Genomic DNA, 20,860 nt, shown 5'->3' with positions numbered 1-20,860 from the left:
CTGGGAGTCCAAAAACACAATACGCATTGCATATGACATGTCATAATAGTGTTTTCAATTAAACAAATGGTGTTTCAATTAAGTGTTTACACTAAAGAATGACCTAAATATTACATTGTTTTCTCTTTTTTTGAATTGGAGGCTGAATGTGTTTTTGATACTTGGAATGACCTTGAAGTAATTGAATTTAATGCTATGAATACCTAAATAAAACATTCACAGGTGTAAAGCTAGTCTGTTTGTGGTCTTTCAGAAAATTCTAAACTAAACATAGCTGATGTCTTTTCTTTTTTTTATCATTAGAGATGGAGTTTTGGCCCGGTTTGTGGCTACAGATGGAGGCATTACACGTGTGTATCCTAAAAGGTAAGTTCCATTCACAGTTGTGTGAAATATGTGCACCTCTCCATCCCCATGTGTGCATGTGTGTGTTAGAGATGCTAAATTCTTTACGATCTTTCCTCTGTCGGCAATCCCCGCAGGGGTCTGCGGTTGAGACCGAAAGAAAGAGTGAAAAGGCATGTTTCAGAAGATGTTTCTGGTACAGAGTGACTCTTTTGAGATTTCTTATGGGAGCCATGTGCAGCTCTCACTCTCTCTCCTGTCTTTATTAGCTTAAATCTATAACATTGAGTGCTTGAGTTCATAAACTTAGTCTGGTGGTGTAAAACAGCAGGACAGTGTTAAAGGAGCTACAGCAGGGTACTTATTCACAGTTCATATTTACTCACCTTGAAAAACAAATGACTTGTTTTCTTTGTCTTATTTGGAGCTTCACAGCACCAATTACTGTCCAATGTACATACAGCTAATCATATTCTTTTGTGTTTCATGGGGGGAAAATAAATTATGTTTTGACTGACATGTCTGAGATTTTCCAGGCCACTCACACTCATTTTATTTTATTTTATTTTTTTATTTTTCATACTTATAGCAGAGATTAATGTCCACACATTGCTTCCTTTATAACTTTATAGATGATTTACCCTAGAATCCATAAAGACAGTCCAATTGACTTAAAGGGTTAGTTCACCCAAAAATGAAAATTCTGTCATTTATTACTCACCCTCATGCCGTTCCACACCTGTAAGACCTTCGTTCATCTTCGGAACACAAATTAAGATATTTTTGATAAAATCCGATGGCTCAGTGAGGCCTGCATTGAGAGCAAGTTAATTTAGACTTTCAAATGCCCTGAAAGTTACTAAAGACGTATTTAAAACAGTTCATGTGACTACAATGGTTCAACCTTAATGTTATGAAGCGACGCAAATACTTATTGTGCGCCAAAAAAACAAAATAACTTTATTCAACAATATCTAGTGAAGGGCGATTTCAAAACACTGCTTCATGAAGCTTTACGAATCTTTTGTTTCGAATCAGTGGTTCGGAGCACGTATCAAACTGCTAAAGTCATGTCATTTCAGTAAACGAGGCTTCGTTATGTGATAAGTGTTTCGAAATTTTAATGGATCACGTGACTTTGGAAGTGCTCCGAACCACTGATTCGAAACAAAAGATTCGTAAAGCTTCGAAGCTTCATGAAGCAGTGTTTTGAAATCGGCCTTAACTAGATATTGTTGAATAAAGTTTTTTTTTTTTTTTTTTTTTGGCACACAAAAAAGTATTCTCGTCACTTCATAACATTAAAGTTGAACCACTGTAGTCACATGAACTGTTTTAAATATGTTTTTAGTACCTTTCTGGGCATTTGAAAGTCTAAATTAACTTACTGTCAATGCAGGCCTCTCGAGCCATCGGATTTTATCAAAAATATCTTAATTTGTGTTCTGAAGATGAACGAAGGTCTTACGGGTGTGGAACGACATGAGGGTGAGTAATTAATGACAGTATTTTCATTTTTGGGTGAACTAACCCTTTAACATGGTGTGATTTATTTTATTTTATTTTATTTTATTTTATTTTATTTATTTCCTTGATATTCCATGTATTCCTCATAGATCTTGTATGTGAGCCTCAGCAATGTGATTTACACATGTTAGTTGCATTATAATTAGTTAATATTGAATTTATTTCTTTATATGTACATGGGAAGTCAACTTTTTAAAATATTTTTAATATATATATTTTTTTTTTTACCATTTTATATTTTTTTACCATTTGTGTATTCATTCTTAAATGATTGTATTAAACTGACAATAAGGATAATAACAAGATGCCTTTTAATGAAAACCTCTCAGTCCACTACAAGTCATTCCCTTAATGCATTCATGTAAGACTTTTGGGTTATGCATTCATTGAGTTTAATCATTACATATTGTTATTGTTCATCATTGAAATGACTGAATCTGCATTTTGTTTGAAATGCTTCTTAATTTGGGTCTTCCTCTGCCTTTGTCTCTTTCTTAGTGCTGGGGAAGAATGGGGTGAAAATTCTGAGACCTATGACTCAAGTTTTTACAAAAGGAGTTTGGACAATGACATATATATCTTCACTGCCCCATACATCAATAGTAAGAAACACACACTTACAGTACACATCCCCTTTATAACTTTTGGATAGATGCTCTCTTTGGCACTCTGCTTTACTAAGACAGCTGTTGATCTACTCGAAATGCACACCCACAGATCTTTTGCCAAGGTCGAGTAAGCTTATATTACTGGGGGATTACCATTCAACGAGACTACCTCACTTTCACGCACGTGTGGTCTGCAGGACTAATACACACACGGTCGAGAAGCACCCATGTGCCAAGACGGAACCCCAGGGGAATGCCTGGTCCTTGTGTTTATGGGAGGTTTTACCATTTAAGCTAATGGTGAAAGCAGACTAAAACCCTTACAGATCTCTCTCAAACATTTGGATATCAGATGTAACATGTCTACCTTGGCAGGTGTTACCAGATGATTTGCATCAGCAGCATTTGGATACTAAAACCATGCTTGTTCAGATTAGTTAAATGCAGCACAGAGGGTCAATCCAACCTTTTTATTAAATTAATTTTATTTTTCTGCATGTGTGTCATCTTTTCCCTTGAAACAGAGAGCAGAGAGTCTGGTTATGAGTCTGGTATCCTTGTCAGTAAAGCAGTGGATTTGGACATTAATGGAGCAAAACTCAAACCTGCTGGTGAGCTCTTAAAATTCAGTAACACTACCGTTCAAAAGTTTGGGGTCAATATGATTTTTTTTTTATTTTATTATTTTGTTTGTTTGTTTGTTTGTTTTTTAAAGAAATGAATACTTTTATTTAACACATTAAATTGGTCAAATGTGACAATGTAACAAATGATTTATATCAAAGTCCCTTTAAGTCCCTTTAAGTAATTTCACTCCGCGACCATCTTTGAAACGCCTCTTGGGCATGCAAGTGCAGCTCCTATCGCTTTGAATGGGGAAACATCAAATTCTCCAAAGCTGTTTGCCAAGCTTTCGATTAAATTTCATATTTGAAATCAACAATGAAATCTGTCAACAACAACAACTGTCTCATAAAATTTGTTTCTAAAGGCTCGAATCATGACAAAAAACGGTATTTTTCTAGCTAATGCGCATGCGCAGTCCTAAGTGTGTGTCTCTATAGGAAGCGCGTCTGACTGTTTCTATAGAAACCGGAGCATCTAACGGCCGCTGCAGTGATGCGATGACTTTACCAATCGCCGATTGGATCTCATTTAGAAGGCAGGACTTCCGCCATATTGCGCGTTGCACTTTCTCCCATTCAAAACAATACGAGTGACACGTCTTGTGTTATTCTGTAGTCTTTGTTTATATTTCAAATGAATGCTGTTGTTTTTACCTTTCTATTCATCGAAGAATCCTGAAAAAAATGTATCATGGTTTCCACAAAAATATTAAGCAGCAAAAACTGTTTTCAACATTGACAATAATGTTTCTTGCGCAGCAAATCAGCATATTAAAATGATTTCTGAAGGATCATGTGACACTGAAGACTGGAGTAATGATGCTGAAAATTCAGCTTTGTAATCACAAGAATAAATTGCATTTAAAAATATATTAAAATAGAAAACACTCAATTTAAATTGTAATAATATCTCACAATATTACTGTTTTACTGTGTTTCTGACCAAATAAATGCAGTCATAGTGAGCATAAAGCACTTTGTTTGAAAAAAAAAAAAAAAGGCTCTAAACCTTTAAATGATAGTGTGACTGTTTTCTTTTAAATAAAAAGTCATTTTGTTTTAATAGATGTGTTTACTGAATTATCAAGGATATGATAGTAAAAAGGTTTGTCATAAAACAAAACCGTAATGTCACTGGTATGTGGTTTTAACAAAATTGGTTAGTTCTTACAAAAATAATTTTGTTTTTGTTTTTGTGATTCGTCACTGACGACTAGCAAATGTTATGACTAATGATTTGGTCATACTTTACATTTAATTCATTTCAGAGCTTTGTGCTCATCAACGTCTGACCCAGCTTCTTCTCATCATCTACATTTTATCATTTTTATTTATTTTTTTTATGAATAAGATTTCATCACAGATGACACAGCGTGTGTTTTATGTTATCATACAGTGGTGGGAGTCAAACTCAACGTGTCAGCCTGGATGAACAGCTTCATAAACGCTACCACCAAGAAAAATGTAAGCAGAAATGACTCCACTTCCTTATCGGCACATGTGGAAGCTGTTTAGTCACAAATACAGCCTCTCTAGATGGGCTGATTTTGCTGTCTGAGAGCGGAGATGAATTGACTTGCTCCAATAGTCGTTGTAAAAGGCTTGTTTCATGAATTCTCAGTTCTCTCCTCACATAATTTCCTCTCCGCAGTGCAAGGATGAGATCTGCGGGTGCCTCAGGAATGATAAGGTAGGGTGCTGACTGCTTCATGCTGCTTTGACCTCTGTAGTCGGCTTATCTAAAGCTGCTTTCACTCTCAGTTTCTGATGAATGGCTGTTTTTACTCCTCAGCAAGTGGACTGTGTGATTCTGGATGATGGCGGCTTTCTGCTCATGTCCAATCAGGATGAATATATCTCGCAGGTAGAATTTAGTCTTTTTGCTCCAGCTTCAGTAATACTGTATGCTAACAGTCACATAAAGGAGTAATTTTCATATGTTCTCTCTGATGTTCAGATAGGTCAGTTCTTTGGTGAAGTGGACCCTGTTCTGATGATCACTCTGGTCAACACCTCGCTGTTCTCCTTTAATAAAACCTATGACTACCAGTCCGTCTGTGACCCAGAGAGAGAAACTAAAGCTGCTGCAGGACTCCGTTCTGTATATGTGGTAAAGAACTTTATATTGTCAACTTCTTTAGACAACCATCAATGTACTTTAGGGTTTGTGGTGGATTTCCGAAATAAAGTCAACATTTTTGATTGTATGTTAATGGTAGCATCTATATTTGTGTTTGTTTTTGGCAGCCAACGATAGCAGATATGCTAACTGTAGGCTGGTGGGCCTCCACTGCGGTCTGGTAAGAAGAAATAAATGCCGCTCACTGAAAAATAGACAGATGAAGAATAGCAGTGTGAGGTGGATGTTCTCATTTGTTTGTCACTGTCTCCCTCTTAGGTCAATTTTGCAGCAGCTTCTCCTCAGTCTGACTCTCCCAAATGTCATGGGAACAGGTATGTTAAAGTGATGGAATTATGGCTCATCTTTCTGCATTCAAGGAACTTTAGATATTTTAAGTCGAAAAACATTTCTATGCAATTAAATTTAAGCCTTTAAAAAATTGAACTAATTTATTTCAGTCTTGTCTTACAAACTTAAATTTATTAAGTTATGGCTAATGGATGCGTTGAAAATGTGAAGGACTGAGTGGGAAGCTCAATTGTGGTTCAGCACAATATAACATTACACAATTTTAAATATATATATATTTTACCTAAAAATGACATTTCTGTCATTAATTACTCACCCTCATGTCGTTCCAAACACATAAGACCTTCGTTCATCTTCGGGACACAAATTAAGATATTTTTGATGAAATCCAAGAGGTTTTCTTATCCCCCATAGAAAGCAACATAATTACCATCATTCAAGGTCCAGAAAAGTAGTAAAGACATTGTTAAAATAGTCAACGTGACTACAGTGGTTCAACCTTAATGCTATGAAGCGATGAGAATACTTTTTGTGTGCAAAAACGAAACAAAAATAACTTCAACTATTCAACAATTTCTTCTCAACCCTGTCGGTCTCATACGCTGTTTACTTTGTACATACAGTGCACAGCATAAATGAGTACACCCCCTCTGAACAAATACAAAAGATGTATTTTCTTTATGATCACTAATTCAATTCATGGAAAGATGGCAAAACTAAAATGTATTAAACATATACATAATAGAAAAAAGAGAAATATATGTCATTAATAGCCATAAAATAAGTAAATTAGCTGATTTTGTTTAAATTGAGGATTGCAGAAATGAGTACACCCTGGATTTAATTAAACAAATGTATAATATTCTAGCATTTAGTATGCCCTCCATAATTTTAAATATATACTGCTCTGACCCTTCTTGGCACGGAGTGTACAAGTTCATGACAAATTGTCACATCTGTCCTGTTTAACTCCTGGATGATGAGCTCCTTAAATGCCCTGATCTTTAATGGGGAGTGTTGCTCAACTCGTCTCTACAGAATCCCCCACAGGCGCTCAAGAGTGTTAAGATTGAGTGCAATACATGTCCACAGAAGGTTTTTCACCTTGGGAGAATGCATATCCTCATTGTCATGTTGAAAAAATGCCCAACAATGCAGGGAATGAGGAAAGGGTAAAATCTTCTGTTTCAAGTTTGTGTATTAAATTAGACAGTGGTGTGGGAATTCATGACAGCATTGATAAAGCACAACTTCCTCACACCTTCAGCACTCATACATCCCTATATAATATCTTTACTACCACTGAACTTTACTGTGGGAACCAGGCACTGATGCTGTTAGATCCAAAATTATTGATTTGGTCTTATGAAACCAGAGTATTGATTTCCAGAATCTATATTTTGTAAATATGGGCTTTGGAAATGGCTAACTGTGCTTTGGCTACAGTAGGTAGTTCCAGAGAGAACAACAACCATGCATGCCATTTCTGCAGGCTGCATCTTACTCTGTGAGATAAACAGTCACTCTTTTCATAGCTTTTGCTGGCTCTGAGACACTCGCTTAGTATTTCTCCTGCTCTTTGTCTAACAAAAAAATCCCTCATCACTAAATGAAAGCTTAAAATGAAGGCCTGATTATTTCAGGGGCCTTGTCACAAGTCTATTGTTTTTGAATTTCTGTGTTACTTTTGCTATATTTTCACACTTAAAACAATGATTTGGTAATCCTCTTGTACCACTGTCCTCTTTTGTGCTAAGAAATAAGTCTCCTGACAGTTCTCTTCCAAGTGGTTCCATTGTTGTCAGCATTAAGGCTGAGAATGATTCAGTGGGCTATAACACTTTTCAGGAAATGACTTCTCTTTAAATGTTTTGGTTCAACATACTTATCTGTTGATCAAACATTGCCTTAAACTTACACCAGAAAATTTTTATTTTGTTTTATTTAGTAAGTTTTAGGAGGGTGTACTCATTTTTGCTACACAACATTTTATCACCTTGATAAGAAAATCTTATTTTCCTGAATAATTTTGACATGCTTCTTTGGTAATTGATTAAGCAGACTTACTGGAACATTATATCTCTGAAGAACCCTAACATGTCTTTTAAGTAATTGACTAATTGCTGACTTTCAGAAGTTTAAGAGGGGGTGTACTCATATATGCTGTGCACTGTACAGTGCAGTCTTCCATGTTCTACGTCAGAACGCCGGCTCATTGTTGGCCGATGCTGTTCATGTGAGCACCACAATGCATGTGTGTGATGCTGACACAGGAGCCGTTCTGATGTAGAACTGCTGCATTGTCTATACAACATAAACAGCGTGTTTTGTTTTTGCACACAAAAAGTATTCTCGTCGCTTCATAACATTAAGGTTGAACCGCTGTAGTCACGTTGACTATTTTAACGACGTCTTTACTACTTTTCTAGACCTTGAATGACAGTAATTACGTTGCTTTCTATGGGGGATAAAAAAACCTCTTGGATTTAATCAAAAATATCTTAATTTGTGTTCCGAAGATGAACGAAGGTCTTGTGGGTTTGGAACGACACGTGAGTACTTGATGACAGAAAGTTCATTTTTGGGTGAACTAACCCTTTAATGCATAACTAATCTGACTTCTCCACTACAGACAATTCAGACAACCTCTGGTTGCCAATATAAAATAATACAATACTACAGTTCAGTACCAATTCAGTACTACAGTACCTAGAGGAAATTCCCGTCCCGAATATAATACAGTATAATACTACAATATCTCAGGGTAATTCCCTTCCCGAATACATAAAATACAATACAATACTTTGAGGTAATTCCCCTTTCAAAGTATGGTGACGGCGTCCTGTTAAGAAGCTACTATCACTGCCTCAAACCACACATGAGTACCAGGTCTTTATCTATACACTCTCACCGCCCTTTTCAGGTGTACGCTGGTCCTATACCAGGATCATTAATGCTAACTCTGAGTATTACAGCCTCACCCCTAGTGCAGGTCTATAGTCTTCCAACACTATAACTGTCCCTGCTGTGGTCCTCTGAGTGTAGAATCTTTAGTACTTCTATTCCCCAGCTGCACAGCATATACCAGACCACACTTCCAAGTTGCTCTTTGCAGGAATAAAAGTTTATTCACGGCCGGGAACTCACTAGTCACAACAACCAAGAGAGACTCTGTGAACAGAAAGATACATGTACATACCTTGTAGTTGAGTAAAAATCAGTGTCACTCAAGTCTTCTTCACTGTAATTGGTTTGTAATGATCTAAGCTAATCATATGACTGTTACTTTTACTGTTTTAAACACTTTTTGGGTATATCTTGATACTTTACATGGTATTTGATCTGAGCATCCCCAGTCTGCACTTTTCTGAACATTCCATGTTAAAATACCCTTTTGACCCCTTCTGAGGCCATTAAATAAAACGTTCCCATGACAAGGTAAAATGAATAGATTAGGTGAACTTCCATTGAACAAATGTAAACTGTAAATGTAGACTAAATCAAACAAGCATCCAAAATGTATTTTGTGGGTGTTCTTGATATGTAGGCTGTTGATACGCATGTGTGTTTTGATATTTACAGTATGCGGATGGTGTGTTTGTGTGTTTTCAGCATACTCGGAGGATGACCTCTCGGATGCGTTCTCCAAAGAGAGCTGTATCACCGAACAGACTCAGTATTTCTTTGAGAACGAGAACAAATCTTTCTCTGGAGCTATGGACTGTGGAAACTGCTCCAGGTGAGGACTTTTTTTATGTTTGTATGTACATAAATCCATCCGCATTCCCTCCAACCGTGTGGGAGTGCGTGTGAGCATGTGCAGATGATGTCAGCGCTCTCTTTCTGTCTCTTCCTGGATAATTGCTCATCCTGGTAAGTCATCCCTCCAAGGACCGAGTAGCTCAGCTTTCCTTCTCTTTTCCTCTCCATCCCCTCGTTCTCCAGATCCGTCCGACGTCCAGCCGGCTGTAAATCCCGCCGGCCGTGCTGTTTAATGTAACGCCGCTAAAGCAAAACGTGTTGGGGTGGGTGGGGGCGCTCGGCCTGACAGAAACTCTACGCCTTTTTTACGAGCCCCACGTGTGACTCTGCATACGATAGTTTTTCTTCCATGTTAACTACTTTAGACATGTAAAGTTTAACAAGAGCCATAAAGAGAAATCCATTTGTGAGATCTCAGGAGCTCAAGACCTGAGCTTCGGCATATGTAATTCAATCTCGCTCGCAGAGACATCAACACCAGCTCAGTCTAAAGGAACGTATGTACTGATGAGAGAACTGCTGGACTTGTCAGCATAAGGATGGCTTAAACAGAACATCAAGGAGACTTCAGCAAATTAGACTTTTTTCCATTATTAAAGTAATATTTCTTCAGATTTTTCCATTAGTTATGGAAAAGCTCTGCTTGTATTCTTTCAGCCCTACAGATCTTTTTGGACGACAACCCCTCCTCAGAGGTTATATAATGCCTCTGTTTCAAAACCTAGTGTGCTGCCTTGCTGTCTACTGCCTACATAGACACTAGGGTTGGATCAATATTGAAATTTTGGCTTCAGTACAGTACCATCCTCTGGTCCGGTGGTATCGATACTAAATTTACACCTTAGCAAACTGCAAGAAGTGTAGATTTGATAATTTAATGTTAGTAAATCATTATTCCTTTTTAAAGAAAAAAGTAAGTACTGGGTTCATTAATTTATTAAAATAATGGATATATAAACAAAACAAAAATATGTTTATTTTGTTTTTTCCTACAAAATACTGTTTTTGCATCAAAACATAAAATTTAAACACTGAAATTGTAAACTGAAAATCTGATTCGACTGTAAATCTGTAGTCGGGGACGCCACTAGAATCCATGCATCAGCTCTTTGTAACTTTTATGTTTCACATCACACAAGTTATGTGTCAGCAACAGAAAATTGCTCATATTGCTATATATATAGGGTGCTATAATTAGGGTGGTCTACATACTGCTATAATTAGGGTGGTCCTCAAGAGAACTTAAAAGTGGACTTTCTTTGGGGGTTTTTTGATAAAATGTTTCGCCTTTGCAAGAAAATGATTGGCACTAAATATTTGGCAATTCCGACTTTATTAACCACTGCCACATGCGGTTTAAACATTGTATTGTGCAAATATAGATGGTCCATGCATGTGAACCATGACTGTTCACGAGTGGTACAAATATGAAAACAAAAAAATAGTCAAAGCTGATGAACATAAAGGGTTGGAGACACCTGGGTCATAACAGATAAGGTAAAGCAACATTCATGTCTACAATCGCATGTCTACAATCCCAGTTCTCCGATGAGTGAATGACTCAGGTTGACTGTTGAGTCTTTTGCTTTTTCGCAACCAGAAACTGGCGACGAGTAGATATTGGTGCTGCTTCCTGTCCTTTGTCAGGACTTGATTGTAGTCCTATGTGAAGGAAGGACATGACCTGTAGCCAAGTATGGTGTCCCATACTCAGTATTTGTGCTCTGCATTTCACGCATCCAAGTGCACACACAGCGGTAAGTATTGAACACACACACACACACACACACACACACAGTGAACACACACCCCATTTTTTGCTGTGGCGCCCCGGAGCAATTGGGGGTTCCGTGCCTTGCTCAAGGGCACCTCAGTCGTGGTATTGAAGGTGGATAAGGGCGCTGTTCATTCACTCTCTCTCTCTCTATATATATATATATATATATATATATATATATTGTGTCATACACATTTGATGCAACATGAGGGTGAGTAAATGATGACAGAATGTTCATTTTTGGGTGAACTATCCCTTTAAAATACTATCTAGGTATGCAGCTAACTAGGTTTTGGAACATCGCTATAGTTTCTCACAGGATGTTTTTCATGGAGACCACATAAACCCACCTGAAACACTCCTCTGCGCTCTTATAACCTCTCCTGCTCTCATGAATAAAGCATTCCTCAGAGGGCAGACAGATGTGAGCCACTGAACTTTAGGACTCCATGCTTCTCTGTGATCATCAAGCACTCCGTGTGTGTGTGTGCATATGTGTTTGCGTGAGTGTGACCCCGATGGCCGCTATGATCTGAGGCTCGTTATGCACCGCCGAGCATGCTGGGTAGCAGTAAACAGCCTGTGATTACTGAGAGAGCAGGTGTTGTGTAACACAGAGCTTTAACGCACACATCCCTATATGTACGTTTACATGCGCACAGGCCGGTGCAAAAACCCGTGTCACTCTGTTTTAAGGAGAGAGAGGGGAGCCGTAAAAGAGAACAAGAGAACGCTATAAAGAAAACTCATGGCTGAAACTCGTTCGGTGATGACAGTACGTAACAAGCTGCCAACCGACGCAGATTTCCAATATAATACACTCATCTCTTGTTACACTTACTAAAGACTTCCACACATGTGGGGACGGTTTTGGATATGTAATACATGTATAATTGATTCCTGACAAAGAGCTTATGCTGACTTATGCGTAATGTTTTGAGTGTGCAGACTGCCGTTTATACCTTCTTGCTTATGTTTACTGTTCCTTCGTTAAATGTCATGAATGGGTGGTCTTGCTGAGGCTTATGTCTGCTTAGTTTAGAGATGTATAAACCATGATACCTGTCTTACGCTATAAGCTGTTCCTGTGCGAATTGTGTTTGTGTCTTAATCACTTTGCTGTTTTCTTTTTTTTTTTTTTTCCAAGAATGTACCGGGCGGAGAAGCTCCCTAACACGAATTTGGTATTTTTGATCTCTGACGCAAAGAGTTCCTGCCTCTCCTGCGATCCCAAACCACTGAGACAAGCCGAACAGCCCTGTATCCTTCAAATTACGCATTGTTTCTTACAACGTCTTCTTGTGGTGTTCAAACAGCAATGCATGATGCTAGCAACACCATAGTCATGAGTTTGATTCTTAGGGAATGCAGAAATTGATCATTTTTCTTCTTCTTTTTTTTTCTTTCTTTTTTTTTTTTTTTTTTGAGAGAGAGAGAGAGAAAAAAAATTACTCACCAATGATGCATTAAATTGATCAAAAATGACAAAGACTTTGTAACTTCCAAATAAATGCTGTTTACTTATTATTCATCGAAGAATCCTGAAAAAAGTATCACAGTTTGCACAAAAATATTAAGGAGTACAACTGTTTTCAACAATGACAATAAAAAGAAATGTTACTTTAACACAAAATCAGCATATAGAATTATTTCTGAAGGCTCATGTGACACTGAAGACTGGAGCAGTGATGCTGAAAATTCAGCTTTGCCATCACAGGAATATATTACATTTTAAAATGTATTAAAATAGTAAACAGTTCTTTTAAATTGTAGTAATATTTCACCACATTACTGTTTTACTGTATTTTAAATTAAATAAATGCAGCCTTGGTGAGCATAAGAGACTTCAAAAACAGTATTAAAAAAAAAAAATAAAAATTCTTGTCAACCACAAACTTTTGAACTGCAGTGTCACTTTGGATAATTAGTTTCTCTTTGGATATTATTGGTTTCTAAAGGCCACTACATATATCCTTCAAGCGAAATCGAAAAACAAACTGGTGTGATGTAATTTTGAACAAAATCAGGCCAAAAATAAAGTTTGTTTTGTGTTAAATTTAGGAGTTCGAAACAGCTTGCCAAAACAAACTTTCCAGAAAAGTTAGCTCTTGCTGGTAAACCACATCAAACTACCATTGGTCTGTGGCGATTATGTAATAGGTAGCTGTGGCTCTGCCTGCTTTGATGTGGAAATCTTCTCTGGGTTATTTCTTCTGTTCAGTCCATCGAGGTCAGACGTCCTCAAGTAAAAGCATGAATACACTGGCGAGTCGCCTTATTAAAGCAATAAGCCCTGTGAAGCTGTGGTTTATAACAGCTAAGGGGCGTTGTTAGGAATGCCGCAGAGTGGAGTGCCTAAAACCCCCTTAGCTGTTATAAATTCACTGTAAACCACGGCTTCATAGGGATTATTGCTTTTATAAAATGGTTACCACACAATACAAATATTTAAGTCAAAAAATATGTATCAATGCAACTTTCATGAAGTAAAATCATTAAAAGCCTTCCTTCCGCCGGAAAAAATAGTCCCTGACTGTGAACAGCAACAGAAGTTACATTTATTAAGCCTCCTAGATGGCGGTAAAGATTGCCTATATGAGCGAGTCACTCAGTCACAAAAACTTTTATATTGAAACTTGTGAACACGGAACAAGACGCAAATGACAAATGCTTTGACTAGCGCTGTCAGTGTCAGCAGGGCAGGGGAAAACCCATTAAATGTAAAAAGGACAAGATCACAACATTTTCTTAGAAGTTTATATATATATATATATATATATATATATATATATATATATATATATTTCAAACTTCTTTTTACCCCTAAGCGAAGAATGAAAAGAAATTTGTCGTGAGTATATCAGGGCCTTAAGATTGAGATAATTACATTTGTTTTGAAGTTCCAGCTATTGTCCTTATAGATTTGTTTCAGCTACTGGTCCTGACCCATGTGTTCTGGCCCAGAACCCTCGGTACAGGAAAGGACCGGATGTCTGCTTCGACAATAACGCAGATGTAAGTTCAAACCAAAATGGGCAAAACTCAAAAATGCATCTTCATCATTCACTGCTTTTTTTTTTTTTTTTCTCCTTTTTTTAAAGCTAACATTCATTTCCTTTCTGTTTGCACATTGAATGCTCATTGGCTGCTCATCATGCCTGTCACTGCTAGGATGAGCCTTTGTGTCCAATCAGTGGCTCATCTTCTTTGACCTATTACCCGTCCATCATTTTGCTGCTGCTTCTGCTTTGTGTTTGATGGTCAGTTTTTTTCTCATTGTTTTGCTGCCATTCATATTTCAAATAATATGTTCTCAACCCCATTTTAATTGTAGCATGCTAGACTTTCAGTAAAATGCCCTATATTGTTTACTCAATGCCTCGAAATGGACCTAGAGGCAGGACGCCACTGCTTTCCTCTTGCTGTGAAAGTAGGAAGTGCATTTTCAGCTAGTTCCCTGAGAGATTTTCTGTGGAATAAACATAGGAAGCTCCAGATGTGTATCCGTCCTTTTGACAGCATCATTGATAATACGCCCCTATGCCTCTCAAACCTGGGGCATCCCAGGACTTTTACTGCTCCGCGCACATATAGCATGCAAGCCTTGTTTCAGAAGACCAGCACGTAGACCATTAGTCAGAGTCGTGAATTATTTCTACAGCAGGACTTTTTGCATGCGTGCCATTGATTTGATTCATTCCTTTTCAGTTCAGCCAAAACATCCAAAACATGTTTTGATAATCACTTTTCATTTCACATAGACTGTCTTTTGACTCTTCTGTCTTTTGTGTCTATGGATCTATTTAGTTTAACTTGATGTACTAAAATAACTAAAACTGAAATAAAAATGAATAATAACTAAACATATTTTTAAAAAACAATAAAGGTTACACTTTATTTTAAGGTGTCCGTGTTACAGTGTAATTATACATTTAAGTACTGAGTAATAATAATTAACTACATGTACTTACTATAGGATTAGGGTTTGGTTTGGTTTAGGGTTAGTTTCATGTAATTATGCAAAAATTATACTTATTACTAAAGTAACTACATGTAATATGTAACAAGGACACTGTAAAATAACTAATAAAAATAATCCAACATGTAAAAAACTATAATAGTGTCCCAGTAGCTATGTTTCCACCAAAAAGTTTAACTAATGCGCAAAATTGGAATATCGTATAAAACATGCGAATAAAGCAGCGTTTCCATCCCATGTGTTCAAGATCATCACTTGCTGGGATATTGGAGCAAAATATCTGTAATAAAAATGAAAGTTGCTGCAATCGGGAAAGCTGTGGATCTTTTACCCTTTATCATAAATGACTTGCATCTCAGAGCGCGCAGATGAGATGCAATAAACGCTGTCATGTTGTCTTGCATTCGGGTGCCTGGTGTTTGGGAACGCAATCATGTGAGACACTTCTGGGAGGTCATTTTACCAAGTCATTCTGATGACAGACTTTTGGCTCAGGCATTTCAGAATGATCGAACCAACATTTGAGATGCTGTGCAATGAAATTGGTCCGCTAGTCAGTCCAGTTATCCAAACACATCCACTGTTGAGGCCAAGTTTTGTTGCGCGTCGAGGGATTTATTCAATAAATGTGTTTCCATTGTAGTTTATGCATGTGTCTTCTTATTGGATAGTTCTTTTCTGAAGTTTTTTATGCACATTTTTAGATTTCTTTATCCCCAAATGCACATAAAATAGGTGGATGGAAACATAACTAATGATACTCAAGTAAAACTGGACCAAGCTGGTCATTTTTGATTATTAACTGATTAACAATGTTCTAGATGGTTGATTTAATTGGGTCTTAGCTGAGGATGTTCTTGTTAAAACCAGTGTTATTTTAATATTATTTATATACTATTACAGTATTTATTCATATTTTGATTTAGCTTTTATTTTAATATTTTCAATTTTCACTTTAATACAAGTTTTATTTATTTTGTTTGGTGCTGTCATTTATTATTATTATTATTAATATTTCTATTTAGCTTTAATTTATTTTTATTTCAGTTTTAGTTGTAGTAATTTTAGTACTTCAACATAAACTTATTTTATATCAGTTAGGTGGCAAAGTTTTTCACGTAGTATTCATGTTTAATTTTATTTCACCGTTGTTTAAATTAACTAAAATGTATTTTAAAATTCTAATTTTAGTTTTAGTTACCAATAACAACATCGGTTAAAGCTGTTAGACCACCTTGAACTAGCAACAAACCAGATGCCATGTTTCAAAAATCAGTTAGAAACCCTTAAGCTGCTTCGTCTGAACTGAAATGATCTGACTATAGTATGTACTTATGTTTGTGTGAGGTTGAAGTCTCTAACATCTCTGTATTGACCGCAGGAGGACGCGACTGACTGTGGTGGTGGCTGCAGTTTGAGTCCGTCTCTCTGGCCGATGTTGGCTCTTCAGCTCCTTCTACTCTGGCTGCTTACCGGAACCAGAACATATTTGTCCTGACCAGAGTGAATCTACAGACTAGAAAAAATAACTACTGACTGAACTGCTTAATATTCAGACCACATGACCACAACATAACCACACTTCGATTATACAATCTAAGATTGTCCGTTAGTCAACCCAAAACAATTTGACTAACGCAGATACAGAACTTTGACACGGCTCATCAACTCACTGCCAAATTCTGTCCTCTCAGACCGACCAGAAACACAGCAACACAGTCAGACACGAGAGACAGATATATGCTCTTATTTTTTATTTTATTTATTTATTTTTTGACCTCAGAACAAAACCGCATTATGATCACAAAAAAAGATTCATGCAAAATGTTTAGTGCCACAAACAGGCTAATATAATGTGGTCAGAGACGGCTCCCAGCACCAGCCTGGATCTGAAGCAGGGTTTAACGGTACAGGAAAGACTGTTCAGCTCTGGAGCTCATTATGAATACAGCTCGAAGTGAGCTTTGCACCAGTAGTAGTTCAGTGATGTCACACCCAAGCCCTTTAGGCCCATAGAGGGCTGTTTTTCTTGTTTTATGTTCATTGATTTCTTTGGTATGTGCAGTAGGGGAAATCTCATGAAGAAATTTGTAGGTCACATTTCACCCCCAAATGATACAGTATATTTTCAAATGTGATTTATTTTCAGCATCAGTACTCCAGTCTTCAGTGTCGCATGATCCTTCAGAAAACATTCTAATATGATGATTTGGTGCTCAAGTAACATTTTTTAACCATGATGCATTTTTTCAGGATTCTTTGATGAATGGAACGTTTAAAAGAACAACATTTATTTTTTGGTGAGCATTTGCTGAATTAAAGTTTTCTTACTGACCCTTTTTTACTTTCTTATACAGTACCTGTCAAAAGTTTTGAAACATTTACCATTTTTGGTAACACTTTGGTATGGGGAACAATTCTCATTTTTAACCAGTTGCTTATTAGCTTGCATATTGGTTGTTTATTAGTACTTATAAAATGCCTTATTCTGCATGACCATATTCTACATCCCTAAATCCTACCCCATACCTAAACCTAAACGCTACAACTACCTTACTAACTATTAATAGGCAGTAAATTAAGAGTTTATTGAGGTAAAAGTTGTAGTTAATAGTGAATATGTGTTCCCCATACCAAAGTGTTACCCAATTTTTTAATGTTTTTGAAAGAAGTCTCTTATGCTCACCAAGGCTGCATTTATTTCATCAAAAATATGTTGAACAGCACAACTGTTTTCAACATTGATAATGATAATACGAAATGTTTCTTTAGGACCAAATCAGCATTATAGAATGATTTCTGGATCATATGACACTGAAGACTGGAGTAATGTTGCTGAAAATTCAGCTTTGCAATGACTGGAATAAATTACATTTTAAAATGTATTCAAATAGAAAACGGTTCTTTTAATTTGTCTTTAATGAGAATAAGTAGCGAGATTTCATTGTCATGAAAATAAAGTCACAAAAAAATCTTATAGGTTATAAATTTATACAGAAAATCATTTCATATTTTTATTTCTTTTGATTACGGGTTGAAATATGACCTGGACATTTCTTTGCAATTTTTGTGAGATTCACCCAGTATGATTTTCAGTGTGTTATTTCTGCTAGGTCTTAGAGTTCTTTTGTTGCTAATTTTAAACTTCTCTGAGATCACCAGATAACTTTATCATCAAAGACTGACATAACTCTAAGCATCTGATATAATCGTTGGAAAAAAGTGCCATGTTGAATGTCATGATTCGTTACGGAAAAATTCATTGCGCGATCAAACCACACTTGACCAGTGCATCATCTGATGCGAAATGCAGACTGCTCTAAAGACTGAACAGGCTCCAATTAGTGTACCGAAGCCTTTTTTTGTTGTGTCAGAAGTCACACGCTCGCGTCCAAGGGTCCAGAGCATGTTGAATGTGCTTCGTACCCTTCCCCGTCCTGTCTTCTGGGCCCCTGCTATCAAACGATTGCGTGTTTTACTGTATGTCATCCAGATACTTAATCTGTCAGATTTTGTTCCAGCATGACAGACATGATATCACAAGCGTGTCAGATATTACATCCACATGTTGAACCACTATGCGAAAACACAGCACATGACAGGTTATAAAAAATGTTAAACCCTGGAGAAATGTGCATTTAAGATGGTTGAATGTATGTTTATTTTATTTATTTATTAGTTTTATTATAGAAAGTCTGTGTATGAGATTAGGTGATATCAATCAAAAATATTGCCTATAAGGGAACCGTTCTTTTGAATGTTCTGGAAGAAGAACAAATACCAATGGCAATGCCTAGAGCTATGAAAAATTAAATATTTATCCATCCTGATCCAAAGGCCAAGTATCCAGGAATAAAATAACACGCTTCTCTCTTCATTTCAGAGGTGTTTTAACATTTGACGGCTTAAAAGCTTTGTCTATTTTAAAATATAAACTTACAATCAGTGTTTGCATGAGTTCTATGGCTTTTTATTCATGCAAAAAAAAAAAAAAAAAAAAATTATGATGGCTTTATTAGACTGTATGGAGCTTTATAGATTTTTTTATTTCTTTGTTATAGCCTTTATGATGAGGAGGCTGTTAAAGTGACGTAATTACAGTGATACTATTAAGTACAACTGAATTTAAAGGTGGAAGGTTTAATGTCGTGGTGATTGCCAAATGAGAATGAAATATAATAAAACGCACGAGATAGCTCTAAAATAATTTGTGTGTTTAGTTTACTGGATGTCCGTAAAATATCGCTCGCACCTGTGAGTCCACGTCAGACTTTTTCCTTTGGAATGAGATGAATTTTTCTTTCTATCTTCACTGATGTAGCATTGAGTTACAGACCTAAATATGCAGTGCATTTATGAATCATTACAGACATTTTGGACCCATCGGAGGCTTTCGGGGTCTGGATTTCTCATCTCAGGCCTGGGGTGGAGGCTGTGGGATGTAACATTTAAATACCTCACTAAACGACGACGTGAGATGTGATTTTGATCCAAGAGAGCTGAACTAACTCCCCTCTTTACAAACTATACAGTGTTTAAAACGCCAGTGAAATATACACAAACCCCGCAGAGGCCGTTTCACCGTTTGAACGCAAATTGATCCCATGCCATGTCCGACAAAGAACATCCGCAAAACATGAAACAGGTTAATGACATGATTATGCTAAAACTAAAAACTCGAAATCTGGCAGTGCCTACACTGTTAGTCAAGAAGAGCGAATTACTTAAAAGTAGCATTCACCTGGGGATTTTATTGGCTTGCTGCATAAAAAAAGTGTTTTCATATGTTCTCCATCATGGTGGAGTACAAGAAACTGAATTTTTTCATTTTTAATATTACCCAAAAAAAGAAAAGATTGTTATATGGATCCATTGATAAGTAGTGAAAACCAGACACTCCAAAGTCCAAATCATGAATCCAAAAAAGTTTGAAAATCTGTTTTAATAATAAAAAAATAAAAAAAACATTCCACTTTACATAAGAGGGGACAGACAATTTAAGTGTGTTCAGGTTTGCACGGTGCTCCCGCAATGCTCTTTGACATTTCGACCCTCGCATGAAATGTTAGACGTGTATAGACATGCCCCCCTCATGTAAAGAGGAATCGGTTGTGTGTATTTATTGTATGTTTTCTGAATGCTGCTCTCAGCTGCTGTGCTGTCTCATAGGGCTACCATGTGTCTGTGCTACTGAACGTATTTACTGGTGTTGGTGCTCAGTGTGCCGGAAAGTTTTCTCTGAGGTTGCGTTTCTTTTCCTGAGTGTTTCGAAGTCACTCTTTGATTTGTGTGTTCAATGGTGGGGAGGGGCGTGGTATGTGCCTCCAAAGCCCCGCCCACCTCACTTGGTTGTGCTTACAACTATATATATATATTCTTTTGTGGAAACTGACACGCCTGAAACAATTTTCTATACATTTGTACAATAATGTTGTTCAACAAAATAAAACAAAAAAGTTTGTAAAGTTTACAAATGTGTAATTCTTGTGCAAATACAATATATTCACAATAAAAGTTTATTATTACTACCTCTGGGTTTAGTATTGTATTTTTGTTTGTTTGTTTTTATTTTATTATTATTATTATTTTGTCTGCCTCATCACAGAGATGCATTAAGAGAATCCAGGTAAATAGCTTTTCATTTTCATGTATTCACAACAGTGGCTAGAAATAAATACATTTTGGAGTTCAATATATTCTAGGATGCATTAAATTAATCAAAAGTGCCAGTAAGATTTGCATTGTTACAAAAAAAATCTATTTGAAATGTTATTTTGAGCTTTCTATTCATCAAACAATCCTGAA

At 36.6% G+C, this 20,860-nt stretch overlaps 1 protein-coding gene across 2 annotated transcripts in view; it reads left to right on the top strand.

The window, feature by feature from the left end:
• The window catches only part of LOC127500200 (voltage-dependent calcium channel subunit alpha-2/delta-1), a 127,581-nt gene extending 106,998 nt beyond the window's left edge, over positions 1 to 20,583 (top strand). Inside the window, exons 26-39 of one of the 2 annotated variants that reach the window (XM_051871166.1) lie at positions 304 to 366; positions 2,371 to 2,474; positions 3,005 to 3,091; positions 4,503 to 4,570; positions 4,758 to 4,796; positions 4,899 to 4,970; positions 5,064 to 5,216; positions 5,354 to 5,406; positions 5,505 to 5,560; positions 9,150 to 9,276; positions 12,224 to 12,336; positions 14,009 to 14,091; positions 14,248 to 14,336; positions 16,437 to 16,565. In XM_051871166.1, the coding sequence (XP_051727126.1) occupies positions 304 to 366; positions 2,371 to 2,474; positions 3,005 to 3,091; positions 4,503 to 4,570; positions 4,758 to 4,796; positions 4,899 to 4,970; positions 5,064 to 5,216; positions 5,354 to 5,406; positions 5,505 to 5,560; positions 9,150 to 9,276; positions 12,224 to 12,336; positions 14,009 to 14,091; positions 14,248 to 14,334 (1,105 nt within the window). In that variant the 3' untranslated portion in view covers positions 14,335 to 14,336; positions 16,437 to 16,565. Of the gene's footprint in view, positions 1 to 303; positions 367 to 2,370; positions 2,475 to 3,004; positions 3,092 to 4,502; positions 4,571 to 4,757; positions 4,797 to 4,898; positions 4,971 to 5,063; positions 5,217 to 5,353; positions 5,407 to 5,504; positions 5,561 to 9,149; positions 9,277 to 12,223; positions 12,337 to 14,008; positions 14,092 to 14,247; positions 14,337 to 16,436 lie in introns of both variants that reach the window. The other variant, XM_051871165.1, reaches the window with a different exon arrangement.
• Positions 20,584 to 20,860: the final 277 nt, after the last annotated feature.

This window comes from Ctenopharyngodon idella, chromosome 18 (genome assembly GCF_019924925.1).
Source record: "Ctenopharyngodon idella isolate HZGC_01 chromosome 18, HZGC01, whole genome shotgun sequence".
Classification (NCBI taxonomy): Eukaryota; Metazoa; Chordata; class Actinopteri; order Cypriniformes; family Xenocyprididae; genus Ctenopharyngodon; species Ctenopharyngodon idella.
The sequence above is the reverse complement of the archived record's forward strand: the minus strand, read 5'-3'. Positions and strand labels throughout refer to the sequence as shown.